The sequence below is a fragment of the Hyaena hyaena genome, unplaced genomic scaffold, assembly GCF_003009895.1.
Source record: "Hyaena hyaena isolate Hyena2069 unplaced genomic scaffold, ASM300989v1 scaffold_809, whole genome shotgun sequence".
Taxonomy (NCBI): Eukaryota; Metazoa; Chordata; class Mammalia; order Carnivora; family Hyaenidae; genus Hyaena; species Hyaena hyaena.
This window is the reverse complement of record NW_024081442.1, coordinates 514,165-530,238: the sequence shown is the minus strand read 5'-3', so window position 1 is coordinate 530,238 and position 16,074 is coordinate 514,165. Positions and strand designations below refer to the sequence as shown.

The 16,074-nt window shown below is 32.2% G+C and overlaps 1 protein-coding gene across 1 annotated transcript in view; it reads left to right on the top strand.

The window, feature by feature from the left end:
- Positions 1–16,074, top strand: part of CSMD3 (CUB and Sushi multiple domains 3) — a gene marked incomplete at its 5' end in the record, with an annotated part of 448,395 nt that overhangs the window by 322,148 nt on the left and 110,173 nt on the right. Inside the window, 5 exons of the mRNA XM_039219338.1 lie at positions 3,311–3,427; positions 6,788–6,997; positions 10,103–10,291; positions 10,976–11,153; positions 12,251–12,396. Of these exons, the coding sequence (XP_039075269.1) occupies positions 3,311–3,427; positions 6,788–6,997; positions 10,103–10,291; positions 10,976–11,153; positions 12,251–12,396 (840 nt within the window). The remainder of the gene's footprint in view (positions 1–3,310; positions 3,428–6,787; positions 6,998–10,102; positions 10,292–10,975; positions 11,154–12,250; positions 12,397–16,074) is intronic.

Sequence of the window (16,074 nt, the reverse complement as noted above, 5' to 3'; positions counted from 1 at the left end):
GATAGCCTCTTTTGAGTAGTAAAAGGGACAAAATCAAAGGAATTGGTGTGACCTCTATGACTTACCTCTGTATTGTATTGGTTTGCTTGGGCTGCCTTAACAGAATACCACAGATTGATTGGATTAGACAACAAAAAAGGATTATCTCACAGTTCTAGAAGCTAGAAGTCAAGAACTAGGTACTGACAGGGCTGTTGTTTTCTGAGGCCTCTCTCATTGGCTTGTAAATGACCATATTCTCCCTGCATCTTCACATGGTATCTTTTCTCTTTTTATTTTGTTTCCTTTTTTGTTTTAAAGTTTATTTTTTTATTATTTTGAGAGAGAGAGAAAGAGAATCCCAAGCAGGCTCCTCATTGTCAGCACAGACCCTCACATGGGGTTTGAATTCATGAACCATGTTGGAAAGAATTGATATGAAACTGTATGGAATAGTTACTAGATTTTGATGCCCAATAGATCTATATTCAAATTTCAGTTAAGGTACAATAGCTATGTATGGCAAGTGTGTTATTATTCTTTGAGCCTCTGTTTGCTCACCTGTTAAATGGGACAATAAGGTCCACTTCAGATGCCTATTAAATGAGAGAATGCACTTAAAGTACTTAGCACTGAACCTAAAACACGCAATGCATTCAGAGTGGTAGCTATTGTCATGAAAAATAGCCAGTAACTGAAGCACCCAATAACGGAGCAAAAATTTAAAAAAAGAAAGTGAACATTATAATGGAATACTTAACAACATGACCAAAGTTTACAATATATAACTAAGTATGAAAAGGCTTACAATAATTCATGGTGGGAGCCTATTTTCTTTGTATACACACACATGTATAAACAAACATACATATTTTTCTGCAGAAGAAAAAATATAAAGATGAATAGGGTATCTATGGGTAGTAAAGTTAGAGGGAATTTTTATTTCTTTTTACACTCACTTGTTTATATTCTATGGATTTTGGACAATAAGCTTGTACTGTATTTGATAGACCAAGTATTTGAAGTGACATCATGGCCACATTATAAGGATAAACAGAAGGCAGGAGGCTGATTCAGAGAATGTCTAACAGCTCCAGTCATCAGGTAATAAGGTTACAGCCTTGTGAACTGGAAAATAAACAATCTGCCAGATATTCTGATGGATGGAAGGAAAAGTCACTTGAGATTTTTAGAGACAAATCAGAAAAAAAGAATCAAAGATGATCTTATCTGAGAGGACTGTGGTAGTGTTTATCTTGGAGGCTACAGCTGTGTCTTTAACAAAAAGAGTGTAATGGAGACACAGTAGAGTCCTCTACAGAGCCACTATTAAAACGAACACACAGAATTGTCATTAATGACCTAAGAGTGTGGGAGATTGCAGAGACCCTAAATAAATCATCATGAGTGCAGAGCTGAGGGTGGATCCATTTTTTGGATTTTTCTTTATATCTTTCATGATTTGTCATTCTTTCTTTCTCTTTCATGATGTCTTTGCTCTTCATTTTCTTTCCTTCTCTGATTTTGGGATTTAAACTCTAGAAAGGTAAATGAACAGTGCAGATGATGGGATTTTCAGGTCACATCAAAAGAGATAGAAAGTAACAGAATTTGAGGGGGGGGAGGCAATGAGCAGTTGAAAAATGAGATGCTGAAGGCAAGAAAGCAAGAGAGTGTCCTTGTGTTCTTTTATCCAAAGTTCACAACAAAGCAAAACAAACCTACAATACAGTCTAGCTAAAACTACAAAAAAATGTTTTTTTAAATGTTTACTTATTTTTGAGAGAGAGAAAGAGAGCATTAGTGGGAGAAGGACAGAAAGAGTGGGAGAAAGAAGATCCCAAGTAGGATCCAGGCCATTAGTGCAGAGCCTAACTGATGTAGGCTTTAACTCATGAACTGCTGAGATCGTGACCTGAGCTGAAATCGAGTCAGATGCTTAACTAACTGAGCCTGCCAGGTGTCCCTTAAAAATATATTAGAAGGGCCAAAATATTTTCTCTACCACTCATTAATTACCAGACTGTGATGAATATATATGAATATTTCAGGTTTTAGAAAAGGGAATTTTTAAACAATAATTGTCTCTATACATTGAAAAATTGCTCTGGTGTAAGGATGGATTAGTGGAGATTTCAGAAAGATGAGAAAGTGTACAAGTATCTCTTTAGATCTCAATGGTATTCACAATTTGAAAGAAAAGTTTATATGAAAATTGCTACAATATTATATATATACCTCCCTAATAAAATCTATTTGATATAGTTCATTCAGTCCACATAGTTAAAGATAACTTTTAAATAGGTTACCGATGCACAAAACATGAGTGAAATTTTTACTGAATTTGCTTTTATGATATATAATCTGAAGTTTGAGTATCTCTTGTTATTCCTAACAAGAAATAAATGAATGAAATTGAAGGTAAGTGTTCTATACAGGTAACTTTCAAACTCAATACACAGTCATGTAATTTTATTCTTCATCCCACAATTAACAAATGTATTTTAGTCTTTATATGATCAAATAATAAAAATGTACTTTTAGAGGAAAGAACCAGCTTCTAAAATGCAATGACTCTTTTAATGCATGTTAAATAGTTCTATCTAATCATGAACTTATTAAGTATCTGTTCTTATATTTTTTCCTTGTTAACAGCAAATCAATATAATAGAAAGTCTGAAACAAGCATGTTTATAAATTATGCCTTAATTCTCTAACCTTGTGCATCTTTTAACTTATTTTGTATTTCCCTATGAGTTGTCTAGATTCTTTTAGGATAAAAGGTGGCCATATCTCATATGTGATATATAAATCCTTCAAATATTAACAATAAAGCCAATACTTTTCTTAAAATTCTTTAACCTTCACATAAAAAGAAGGAGGAGGGAAGGTTGGGAAAATAGTTCCCTCTTGAATACAGTACTTGAGTGGTTATTGTTGGCTAAATTATAGCATCTTTGGAATGAATGAATCCATCCCTAGAAGTACTTATTGATAAGAAATAAACTGCCTGCTCTGGAAAGGACATATTTTCCTTGTTGGATTGTATTCACTGCACATGAGGTACTTTGTGCTGTGCAATAATTGATTTGGCTTGCATTTATTACTGAGGAAGAAAGTATGTTGTCTTTTTAAGCTATTTTAGAAAATGCATTGTCAATTGATTATATTTGATTACTAGTGTGTGGTGTGAATGAGAGTTGACAATATTAAAATTTACATCAAACAGTTTTAACTCAGATGTGATGAGGACTTGAAATGATTTCAATTTGTTTTTAACACCGTAAAGTATCCTACTGTTCTGGCTGACATGAGACCTCTCATTTTGTAGCGCAGTGTGGTGGCGCTATGTCCGATTTCAGTGGTGTGATCCTCAGCCCTGGGTTTCCTGGAAACTATCCCAGCAGTTTAGACTGCACGTGGACAATAAAGCTGCCCATAGGTTTTGGTATGTATATTAAAAGCATGTGAAAGAGTTTTCTGTATCATTAATGCATCTTTAGAAATATCAATGTGCAATAAAAACTCACAAATTATAGTTGACTTTGGCATTGCCTAATAGTTATATCAATTGAGGAGTAGAATTTAGATTGCTTGAGCCAAATGTGTTTGCTTAAACCAAAGACCTTTCAGTTGAAATACTAGGATCATTGAAAGTATATGGGCATTTTCTAGTTTCATAGTTAAATGATGATAGATAGATAGAAAGTAGATAGATAGATAGATAGATAGATAGATAGATAGATAACTTTGTGATATTTTCCTGTTGATTTGTATAGATTTAGCCTAATTTAGGTGTATGTGGTAATAATAAATTCAATGTGATTTTTATGTATAATCGTTTTGTATCTCTCTTCTTGTCATTGGAACCAAGAAGTACATAGATATATTTTTTTTCTGGTAATTTATTGAATTTGTCTGGTTGGTTTTTTTTTTTGAGAGAGAGAGAGAACAAGCAGGAGAGGGGCAGAGGGAGAGAAAGACAGAGAGAGAGAAAAAGAGAGAGAGAGAGAGAGAGAGAATCTTAAGCAAGCTCCACACCCAGCATGGAGCCTGACGTGGGGTGCAATCTCACGACTGTGAGACCATGCATGATCTGAGCTGAAATCAAGAGTCAGACACTTAACCAATTGAGCCACCCAGGCTTCCCTGAATTTATATAATATTCATTGTAAATAAATAAGATTCCTAAAATGGGGTTTAAGTACCTATGTAGTTGTAATGCTTTCTAATTTTAATAATACAATTCTCAGTGTGTTGGATATATTGCATCGTAAAGCACTTCATAGATTCTTTCTCATTCTTCTATCACTAATATATCCTCTTGTAGCTTCATATCCCATGGGTCTGTATATGCCAAGTAGAAGTGATAGATGGGAGATAGACTTGTTTACTAAATCACAGAAGACAAGAATGCATAGACTACCTGTGAAACACACACAAACTTTGTGGATTTCGAGCAATTAACATTCTGTTCTATCTCACTTATTGAGGACTGAATTTAGTACCTCATTGCCCAAAACATCTGTGGCCTCAGAATAAAAATTCATATTTAAGTATTTTACATAATTAAATATTTTACTTAAATTCACAGTAAACTAGTTTTGATAATTCTTTACTGAGGACATATGATAGTCCACTCATTATGCAAGGTGGGAATAAAATGCATAATGAAACAGACATTGTACCTTTCCCCAGATAAGTTACCGTCATAATGAAGAGACAGATAGTCAAATATGCCATCACCAAAAACTATAATAAAGAATACAGGATTGTAATTAGTACAGGCATCCAGCCTCATCCAGGAAATGCAGACAAGTCTTGTTAGGGGAATGGTTCCTAAATTGTGACTTTATAGATAAGTAAGAGTCATCCCAACGAAGATGTCCATCTGTAGGGGAAACAAATTCTAGGTAAACAGAGTGACAAACATTGAAAGATGCAGATGAAAAAGCTAAAGAAATTCAACAGTAAAAATATTCCATCTTAAAAATAAGACATTATTATGGCTACAACATGGAAATTCACTCTGAAGTTATAGTCAAATTCTACATCCATTCATTGAACAATAGTAATGATGCTAATGAGTGAAAGGTTTGAACCTGTATGATTATTCTTCTGTGTCTTTTACCAGTCACTTAAGAGCACTCATCCCACTTTGCTTATGGAGCTAAATGAATTATTTTAAAATAAATTATTAAGCATATTTTAATAGTGGCATTAAATCAACTTACTTTTGTTAATACTTCCTTGATTTTAAAAATCAAGTTCATTAAAATTAAAAATAATACACATCTCTCATTTAGAAGTGAAAACATTAGAGACTTTCTGATTTGATTACATTTAAATAATACCACTATTTTCTCTGAGTTTCAGTTAAATCAAAAATTAGTTCTAGTGTATTTCAAGAAGATAATTTGTAATTTTTGAAAAGAAAATTGAATATATTTCAAAAATTAAAGGAGCATTTTCTTATGTCCATAAAACACTTATTGATAAGATAATTTGTGAAAAGGAGGCTCAGGGGAAGTTTCTGGAAAAGAATATGCAATTCTTGGAAACTTACATATTAGGGTAGCATGTTCAAAGTTCCAAGAAATTTGTATAATAATATAGAAACTTGTTTAAAATTTTAAAGCCTATTTTGAATGTTTCCCAAATATATTTGCCTATAAAACTTTTCCCCTGTGTGACAAAAACTTTTTGTGGCACTCTTTTTTCAGTAATGAAACGTGACTTTAGATGAGAACTCCTGCGTAGTCATTCAGGGCAAGATTCCAAGAGCCAGAGGGTCTGAGTTTGAATTTCAGCAATTTTAGGTCATTGTGTAATTTAGCATATTGGTTAGCTTCTTTGTGCCTCAGTTTCCTCATTCTCATGAGTAACTGTGAACACTAAATAAATTAGCACTTACGTAAATAAAATAAATACATAAACATTTAAAAGAGTGTCTAGCAAGCACTCGATAAATGTCAGATTTTATTGTTAACAAGGTGGAGAATGATAGTTGTAGTAAAATACCCTCTAATTCACTGAAATCGAATATTAATTGAATTAGGCAAATATACGTCAGTAAGGCTTTTATTTTATTTTTGTCCATCCCAGAGACATTTCACTATCTCATATTCGTATGTTTTTAAAGATATTGAGACTATATTGCAACATGACAGCATATGACATCAATCATTAGAATTTGTTGAGACAATAATATAAAAATCAGAATTATATTTTTATAAAATAGTAAAGAACATATATATAAATTACATGCCTCTAAATAATATATCGGGGAAAAATATTTTGGGGAAGTTAACATATCCCCTATAGATGAATGACTAATTTCTAATTCAATTGTCGAGTTTGATTGTGTTAATAAATAAAAATTTCAATCATATTTAGCCTTCAAATTGGAATACTACAAAATGCATATTTACTGAATGACTTTTTACCTTAAAAAATTGCTTGATACAACTTTAAATGGTATGAAAGAGCAAGAAAGCCACTTTGTTTTTTTTATTGGTTTTGCTCTGGCAACATTATTGTAAAGTGAAAGAGAGATTGCCATGTGCCAAGTAGTGAGCATTTAAGACCAGTATCCTGTGACTTTGAACTCTGGCAAAGCTAACTGCCCTACCAAACAACAAACCCATGGCCCAGATCTTGAGAGTGTGGCTCTTGCCCTGAATGGAAACATGTAGAACTATATTAATGTGAGTGTGTTTGTGTGTGCATGGGTGTGTGTGTCTGTGTGCGTGTGCGTATTTAACTGGATAAAGCAATAAAGTACTGTTGTTTGTTTTTATTTTTTTAGGTGTACATCTACAGTTTGTAAATTTTTCTACAGAAACCATACATGATTATTTGGAAGTAAGAAGTGGATCATCAGAAACTAGTACTGTCATTGGCCGACTGAGTGGCCCTCAAATACCATCTTCCTTGTTTAGTACAACTCATGAGACTAGTTTGTATTTTCACAGTGACTATTCACAAAACAAACAAGGCTTTCACATTGTATACCAAGGTGAGAGGAATAACATAAAGTGAAAGCTCCTTTAGCTCCAAATCAGCTGTTAGCAATCTATTTTCTATATTCTATTTTAGACAGAGAAGGAACTTACACTAAGTCAGGCCTCAATTAGGCAATTAGGCAGTATTTTCTTTTAATATTGCAATTTTTGGGCAACTGTGTAGGAGAAGATGTCTTTCTGAGGCCTTGGAAAATTCTAACCATGAAAAAAGTATTCAATTGGTCTTAATACACAATTAAATTAATCAAACTAAGGCAAGGCAGTTAAGCAAGGGAAGCTGGATATGAAAGATGTAACTTTGCTGTTATATTAAAATAAGTGTATTGAAAGGTATTTTGTAGTACTCATGTATTCTTTGTAAAATTATTCTCTTTGTATGTTATCATGATAGAATATGGCATTCCTTCATTCCATTCTATTTCCATGAGAATATAAAATAAATACTTTGAAAATAACATTATTTTAGTCCTATTTCTATTATAATTACTGCATAACCCTTGGCAAGATTATTATCCCATTTGAATAGAGTTTGGATGCGGCTTCAAAACTGCCTCCAGATTTAATCTAAAATAGACTAGAGCTCCACTCCATTTCTTCATTTGTATTATGGAGTTTTTAATAGTACCTCTCAGATTAATTGTTTTGCTCTACATGATGAAATTAATGTAAAGTATATGCCATGATGTATCCCATTAGTTAATATTAGGTGCATTTTAACTATTAGCTATCTTTATTATTACATTTTTTCAGATTATTAAAGTCTAATATTTAAAATTAAACATTTAAAGTTATGATATTTTACCCAACATAGTTCCAAGGACTACATTTTTTTAATCACACTAACTAAACATTCAGTTACATCTCTGCCATAATTATTAAAGTATTGTATGAGCACATGATACTTTTGGAGTCAGCCCCACCGGAGCAGGCATCTCGGTCTTGTTCATCGATGTATCTCACGTGCCTAGGACAGTAGGAGCATAATAGATATTTACTGAATTAAAGTAGATACCCAAAAGGAAATTTAAGAATAAGTTAAAATAGATACACTATCCAACTACATGGTTCTAAAATAATTACAATTTGCACTATGCTCACATACATAATTTAAGAGCACAAGAATCACACATCATCCTTTACATAAAATAGAAATCATTTCTGCCACCTCTCAGTGCAGAATCAACCATGTTCCCCAGGAATTTAATTATTTCAAAAACAATTGGGGAACTGATGTAAGTTACTTATTTGCTGCTAGAAGACATAGAGTTTTATTTGTAGTCCCTCTCTAGCAGGTGTTCAGGGCCTTAAGCCAAGAACTTTGCTACTTACCTTAAATCAAGATTCATCTGCTTTCTTCTTGCCTTCTCTTTCCCTCTGCCTCTCAAAACAATGCTCTTAAATGAATGAGGTAAAACTAGAATTTGAACTTTACTAACTGCACTTTTTAGTCAATGTGCCCTTGAAAAAAGATTCATTATTTAGATAATAAAAGCATAAAAGTTACAGAATTTTTACTGCTATTGATATAATATTAATATTTTTGACATGAACCATGTGTTAACAATGATCATTAACTATTATTTGTGAATTATATTGAATTTTAAAACTATCTCTTCTTTTATGCATTTGTAACAGTTGAGCTAATGGCATTTTTGAGAAATAGGTTAATTTATACAAAGTCAAAGAAGCAATGTTACTTTTGGATGATTTTGTGATTAGCTTTTAAGAACTTTCTGAATTTTGGAAAAAAATTATGTTATACAATTAAATGTACTCTTCTACTGAAAAAAATTGCTGCCAAAATTAATATAATTGCTGGCAATACTAATTGTGATGGTAAGCCCCATACTGTAAATGTTTTGGGGTGAGAACTTTTTCTGGAAAATTTAAAATCTATTTCCTATATTTCCTTATTAAAATATAAAGCATAGAGAATAAAATGTTATAAAAATTATCAAAGGATTATATATCTGTCTGAGTCTTATCCTATTTCAAATTATCTAATTACCTAAACTTACTGCGATACTCTTTCACAATATATGGAAGTCAAATCATTCTATTGTATACCTTAAACTCATGCAACACTGTATGTCAATGATACCTCAATAAAAAGCCTTTTGAATGTGAGAAAGGGTTTATTTAATAGAATAGCAAGTACTAACTCCTAATTATCAAATGATACATGTTTGTCTTAAATTGGAATGACTCCTTTGGTTTTGATATTTTTGTGTGTGTGAACTATGAATTCATATGAAAAAGACTAAGAATAAAAGCACTGATAATTTAAATTTTATTGTTATAATAATTAATACAATTTTGAACTTCTTGAAAACAAAATCCCAAATATTAATAATATTGCTATAAGTATATGAATATGTATGCTATTTATAATTTCAAAATTTATTTACCAATGTTCATTAAACACCTACTGAGTGAAAGACAATGGACAAAACTTCTAGTATACAGTGGTAAACATAATAGGAGCTTTGATTTCATACAGAATGTAGAACAAGAGAAGTATGAACATATAAACATGAAGCTATGCTATGCCAAAGATATCATGATAACTGAAGTATAAAATTTATATTAGAAAGAAGTGTGTTTCCTTATATTTTATCTTATCAAATCACTAATTTGGAGAAATTGAACAGTAGTATATTATAATTTGTTTTTTATAGAGAAATAAAGTAAAAAACTTTAAGTCTTAGAATTACACGTTTATTCTATTCTGTGTACATGCAACGTATCCATGAAGCAATTGCATTCTATGGAAAGGAATCATAATTTGTCTGATTAAAATTGTGGCTGTAAGAGTAGCTTACATTTTCATTAAAAGTTATAATTTAGATATATTGCATAAATGAGTGTAGAAACTGAATACATTTCTATGCATCATACTAACACTTAAATATGACAATTATAGAAACAAGAAGAAATTTATATCACACTGCCATTGACATCACTTATTATAAACCTGAATTACTATTTATAACCAACAGCACTCAGTGCTGCATTTACTTTGCAAGTTGCAAATAGTACCCATCTGTGGGTTTCTGATATTCAGCAACAAAAACCATTTTTCTTTTTTCCCTTTCCAGCCTATCAGTTGCAAAGCTGTCCTGATCCACGTCCATTTCGAAATGGTTTTGTGATTGGCAATGATTTTACTGTGGGTCAAACCATTTCATTTGAATGTTTCCCTGGATACACGTTAATTGGAAATTCAGCTCTCACTTGCCTTCATGGAGTGAGTCGTAACTGGAATCATCCACTTCCAAGGTGTGAAGGTACGCTTCTAACTTGAAGCTATGTTTTAGGTGATATCTGTGTTTAAGAATTTTTGTCTTGGCACTCTATTTTGTCTTCTTCAAATAGCATGTTAAATATACAATTTTTCTTTCAGTTGAGAATTAGAGTCAGGTCAAAACCCTTAAGGCTCCAAAATGAAGAATTGATTTTATCATTATTGGCAGGAATTCTAACCTTCTCCATTAGAAGTGAAAATACAGTAGATTAACACTCAGAGCTGCTCCTGTGTATGTGTCTGTATGAGGGCATGTGGCTGTATTTAACATTCTTAAATAAGCCAATACTGCAGATATCGCACTGAATTTGGGATTCATTTTCTCTAAAAATCCTTTTAAATAAAAAGGACTTGAACCTTTTATAAGGCTTTGTATGTATACCTGATATAAGATGAAAGTTAAACAGAGAAAATCTAATTTACTAGTCTAGGAATAGTTAATGGTAACTATGTAGCATACCTCACATTGAAAAATAAATAAAAGCAGACTATATGCATATATTCTTCATGGTTGCCAATCTCATTTTATATACTTTAACTGAGATTAAAAAAACCACATAACACAGATGTATTTTATACTGCTTAAGAGTTTCAATGTTTGCCTTTCTCTATTATCAGTTTATTATTTTATTTTAACACTTTTTTTGTGTGTGTATCTTTTCTGTAGCTCTTTGTGGAGGAAATATAACTGCAATGAATGGCACCATTTACTCTCCTGGGTATCCTGACGAATATCCTAACTTTCAAGACTGTTTTTGGCTTGTAAGAGTACCCCCTGGGAATGGAATCTACATCAATTTTACTGTCCTTCAAACAGAACCAATCTATGATTTCATTACTGTATGGTAAGCTGACACCATTGTTATTGATTGATTCAGCTGTATATAATGATGAAACAAGGTAGGAATGCAAACATACCACAATCCTCTGTACAAATTGTCATCTGATATTGGAATTGGTGTGAGTAACCGAGGGTGACAGTGTGTGGTTTGTAGAATGAGACAAACAAGAGAAATAGGTTTTGGCCTTATTTGCCCATGAAGTAGCTTAACACTTAGAACAAAAACTTTCACAGGTGAAAAAAGATGGAAATTTATTATTAATATCAGAGTAAGTTTAAGATAAGTGTAAGTTTTCTATAAAACCAGTGAAATTTAAAAGTCTATGTTCAAATCATTAAATATTGAATTTGTCATTATAATTATTAATAGAATGTTATATTTGCATAATAATTATCCTGTTAATTAAACATCTTTATTTAAAATATATATATTATAAAGAAAACGGGGCACCTGGGTGGCTCAGTCAGTTAGGCCACTGACTTCAGTTCAGATCATGATCTCATGACTTGTGGGTTCAAGCCCCGCATTGGGCTATGTGCTGACAGCTCAGAGCCTGGAGCCTGCTTTGGACTCTGTATCTCCCTCTCTTCTCTGCCCCTTCCCTACTCATGCTCTGTCCCTCTCTATCTGTTAAAGAAAAACATTGAAAAATTTTTAAACAATTAATAAAAATATAAAGAAAATGTCTAAATTAATTATTGACAATTGGTTACAGAACTACTAAATGAGTTCTAAGATTCCTTCTAAATGTGCTAGTCTGTTTCTCAAGATTATTTTGAAGAAAATAAAAGGAGGGCAAAACTCAAGCGTTTGGGATGAAATGGATTGTGGTAAAAAAAAAAACAGACAATGTAATTGATAACAACTAATATGGGTGCATTTCATTTAGGTAGATATGTAATATATTTTTATACTTTACATTTTTAGATATCTTATTACCTTAATAAGCATATAATGTACCAATATGATTTGGCCCTCATTGGTAATTTCATCTCTTGTCTTTTTATCATTTCATAAGTAATATTTTCTTCAAACCTTGTGCAAAATTTCCTCAGGAAAAAAAATCTCAGTCGCTTTCTCTTCTGTGTCTCTCTTAACAGGGATGGACCAGACCAAAACTCACCTCAGATTGGGCAGTTCAGTGGCAATACAGCTTTGGAATCAGTCTATAGCACTTCAAATCAGATTCTAATCAAATTTCACAGTGATTTCACAACAAGTGGCTTTTTTGTGCTCAGTTATCACGGTTGGTATTATCTAAGAGTTTCTATTTTAGTTGGCACTATTTCATTTTGAAACTGTCCTGGAAAAATTGAGTGTAATATATATTTAACCAATGATTGAAAAGGTATTAAAATTTGACATCTTTTTTTTTTTTATCATTTCAAACACATTTACTTGCAAAGAATGACCTCTTCTAAGCGTTTAGGGACATTAAAATGTGAGCAAATGGAAATAGGAAATAAATCAGTCAGTAATTACTCAGAAAATAATCATTTTTGTGTGGAAACCAATAAAAGAGAACCAGCTGTTCATATTTTATTGCATGTAATTTTGAGACATCAATAGATTTTTCAATACAAAATGTTTAATCTATTCAACCTGCTGTGAGTCTTTCCAAAAATAGCATCCAATATCTTTATGCTTTGGATAATATTATTCATTTATACTCTTATTTCAAAACCATATCTGTTCTAGAATCTTACAGTTTTAAGTGACTATTCCAGATCATTAAGTTCATAGCTTTTACTCCTGTGAAATAATTTATGAAGAGTTTCAATTTTAATTCTTATTACAGATTTATTCTGGGTCCTCTCTTCATAACATTAACCTTTTGAAAGAACATTCAGATGGCTCACAAAGCTTTTTAAAAATTTTCCTTTTATCTCAAATTGACTGCATTCTGTTGTAAATAAGAAAATGTTTATTCCTAAGCCTATATCCTTTCTCTGCTATAACCATAGTTCCATAAAACACTTTCTGCTTTATGATTTTGTCAGACCAATTCTGTGTGTATTCCATAGGATCCTTAAGCTACTATATTAAATTTGCAGAAGTTGCATAAAAATTTGAGAGATGAACATGTGCTTTGTCTTATTATATTAATATACAACATAATATTGTCATCTTTTTTAATACAAAGCAAGAAAACCTTTAATATTCAAAGCTTATATACCATGAAAAATACCTTAATTCAAGTATTGTTATACTCAAAGAGATTTAAAGCACATCGAGTCTAGAAATAGAGAATAGACAGAAAATACTTGTTTCCTTAATCTCAGCATTGACCAGTCAGTAATGGTACTCAGTTTGTGCATTTTTAGTGGCCCACAGCTGTCAAAGCTGCATGTATACTCTGGCACAGCCAATTGGATATGAAGCATTCTGGGGCACCTGGGTGGCTCAGTCAGTTAAACATCTGACCCTTGATTTTGGCTCAAGTCATGATCTCACAGTTCATGAGTTCTAGTCCCATGTCAGGTTCTGTGCTGACAGTACAGAGGCCTGCTTGGGATTTCTCTCTCCCTTTCTCTTTGCCCTTCCCCAGCTAACCTGCGTGCTCTCTCTCTCTCTCTCTCAAAATAAATGGATGAACTTAAAATGTGGAAAATGAGGCATTCAGTGAGATAACTTTTATTCAAGCTATTTATTTTTTTTACTAACTCATTTTTCTTTTTTTTTTTTTTTTTACCTGAATTAGTCATTGATGCTGACAGTATGTAGGTACAGTCTAAGGCTAGAAAAGTAGTTTTATTACCTTGATAGATAATCCTAACCTGGGAACTGACACATTAAGTAATAGTTAAGGTCAAAAAATGAATTTGTTGCTGAAATGTATTTTGTACTCTTCAGGGGACCCTGCATAAATGTCTATTATTTTGTGTCCTGCCTGAACAAGTACTAAGGAAGGAATTATTCATTGATGAAATCTAAATATACATAAGATTAGCCCTAGAGTGAACATAAATTCTTATAAAACTTTGGAGATGTTTCAAATGGTAAATATTGCCAAAGAAAAAGATATATGTATGTATGTATGTATGTATGTATGTATATATGTGTGTATGTGTGTGCTTGGGGGGTGTGTGTGCATGTGTGTAGAAAATATAAGGATAACTGAATGTCAAACACAGACTATGAAGTGAATTTACATGGACATTTATATAAATGTCTATACATATATTCTCATTCCAAAATATGTTTCACTTGACTTTTAAAACTAATTTTTGAGTCATATACAATAAAAGAAAATTCACTTAGGAACAAGGAAGATCAAATGTTTATGTAGCACTTTGCTTTCCAGTTGACTTTGAACAAGTTACTCTTTGGCTTCTGTTTTCTTCAGTTGTAGAAAAGCGTAGTAGGGTTGCTGGCAGGCTTAATGAGAGACTATTTAGAGAGAAATTACTCCAATTACAGCAATATATTAGGATGAACTATATTAAATTATTGGTCAAAAATGCTGAATATTGGCCAATTTGTAGAGCTCAACCCAAGTAAGTGCTGTCATTATTACTATTTATTATCAGCATGAGATTGTAAAGATGTCAGGAGAACGGGAGGCACTAGATACTCCGCAGTTACCACGGTGCCTGGCAGAGTACATGTTCAATAGATGTTCCTTTCTTCAGCACATCTTATCCCACATTTTAGATTTTCTAATAGAAGACTTATAGTTATGTTTATACATTAAATTTCATAAGAAGTCACACTACCAGAGCCTAGAAAATCCTTATTTTTGAATCAACATCCCTGGGAATCTTACCTAAACCTCAAAATCATCTTGAAATTTGAAGATGTAGCCAGGGTTCATGTTAAGCATTGACAGATACCTTCCATTCCACCCTCCTTAGTAGGGTAATTTTCCTAAAGTATTGCTTTCATTGTCACTCTCCTTTTCAAGTTCACAGGATGCCTACATTAAATCAAATTTAAAGCCACACTAAAATCCAATCCAATGAATCTTACTCCGCAGAGTCTGCCTGGTCTAACTCCAATCAGATTGGTGTTGACGCAGCCTCCTGAACTTCCATTCCAAAGTGATTTCTTACTCATATTCATTTCTTTTTGTCTCCCTCTCTTAAGTTCCATTTCCCCCACTTCTTGATAATTCCAACTCATAGGGTCTCAATCACCTTCTAAGTTATTGCACTTTTCTTACCAAACTTTTGAAAACTTAATTACATCACAGTATATTCTTTTATAAACTTTGCAAATTTAATAATAGTGAGCACTTTTTTGAGGACATAGATCACATTTGTGCTTCCTAACCTTTTTATATTTTTATTGCTGACTGGTTATATTTCAGTCTTACAGTGGGAAGTGTGTGTTCAAATTATTGTTTTAAAAGTTGAGTTTATTTGACTTGTATTACTTACAGCTTTTAAAGATTTTTTTATGATCATGAAGGTCAGTGCATATTTCCACACACAGAAACAAAGAAATAAGATGACTGTTTCAAACTAGTATTAATATAATTAATACAATATAATACAACTAAAAATACAGTATTTACTTCCTGAGCCCATTTTAGGTAGCTCTGGGGTAGTGCTAAAATGAGCTTCATAATGGTAAAAATATTGGTCAAGTTGTTAAGTAATTTTAAAAAGTAAACCAGTGAGGTCATGAACTATTTAACACTTTTTTTAAGCTGACTAAGGATATCTAAGCTTAGAATCGTTTACTCCCTAATTCAGTTTTCGTTTAACTCTGTTACTCATTTAATAGCTCCTTATGTTATCCCCAACTGTAAGTCAGAAGTGGTCTTCTTAGGACTTGTGTATTTATTTTATAAATTTGACAGATTAATCTTTTCATATACTTTCTTAAGATAACACTGATCAGTTAGGCTTTATTTATTAATGTATTTTGGTTATATTTGAAAAGAGAAAAAAAGTGTTTTTTTCCCCCTACCCGGACTTCT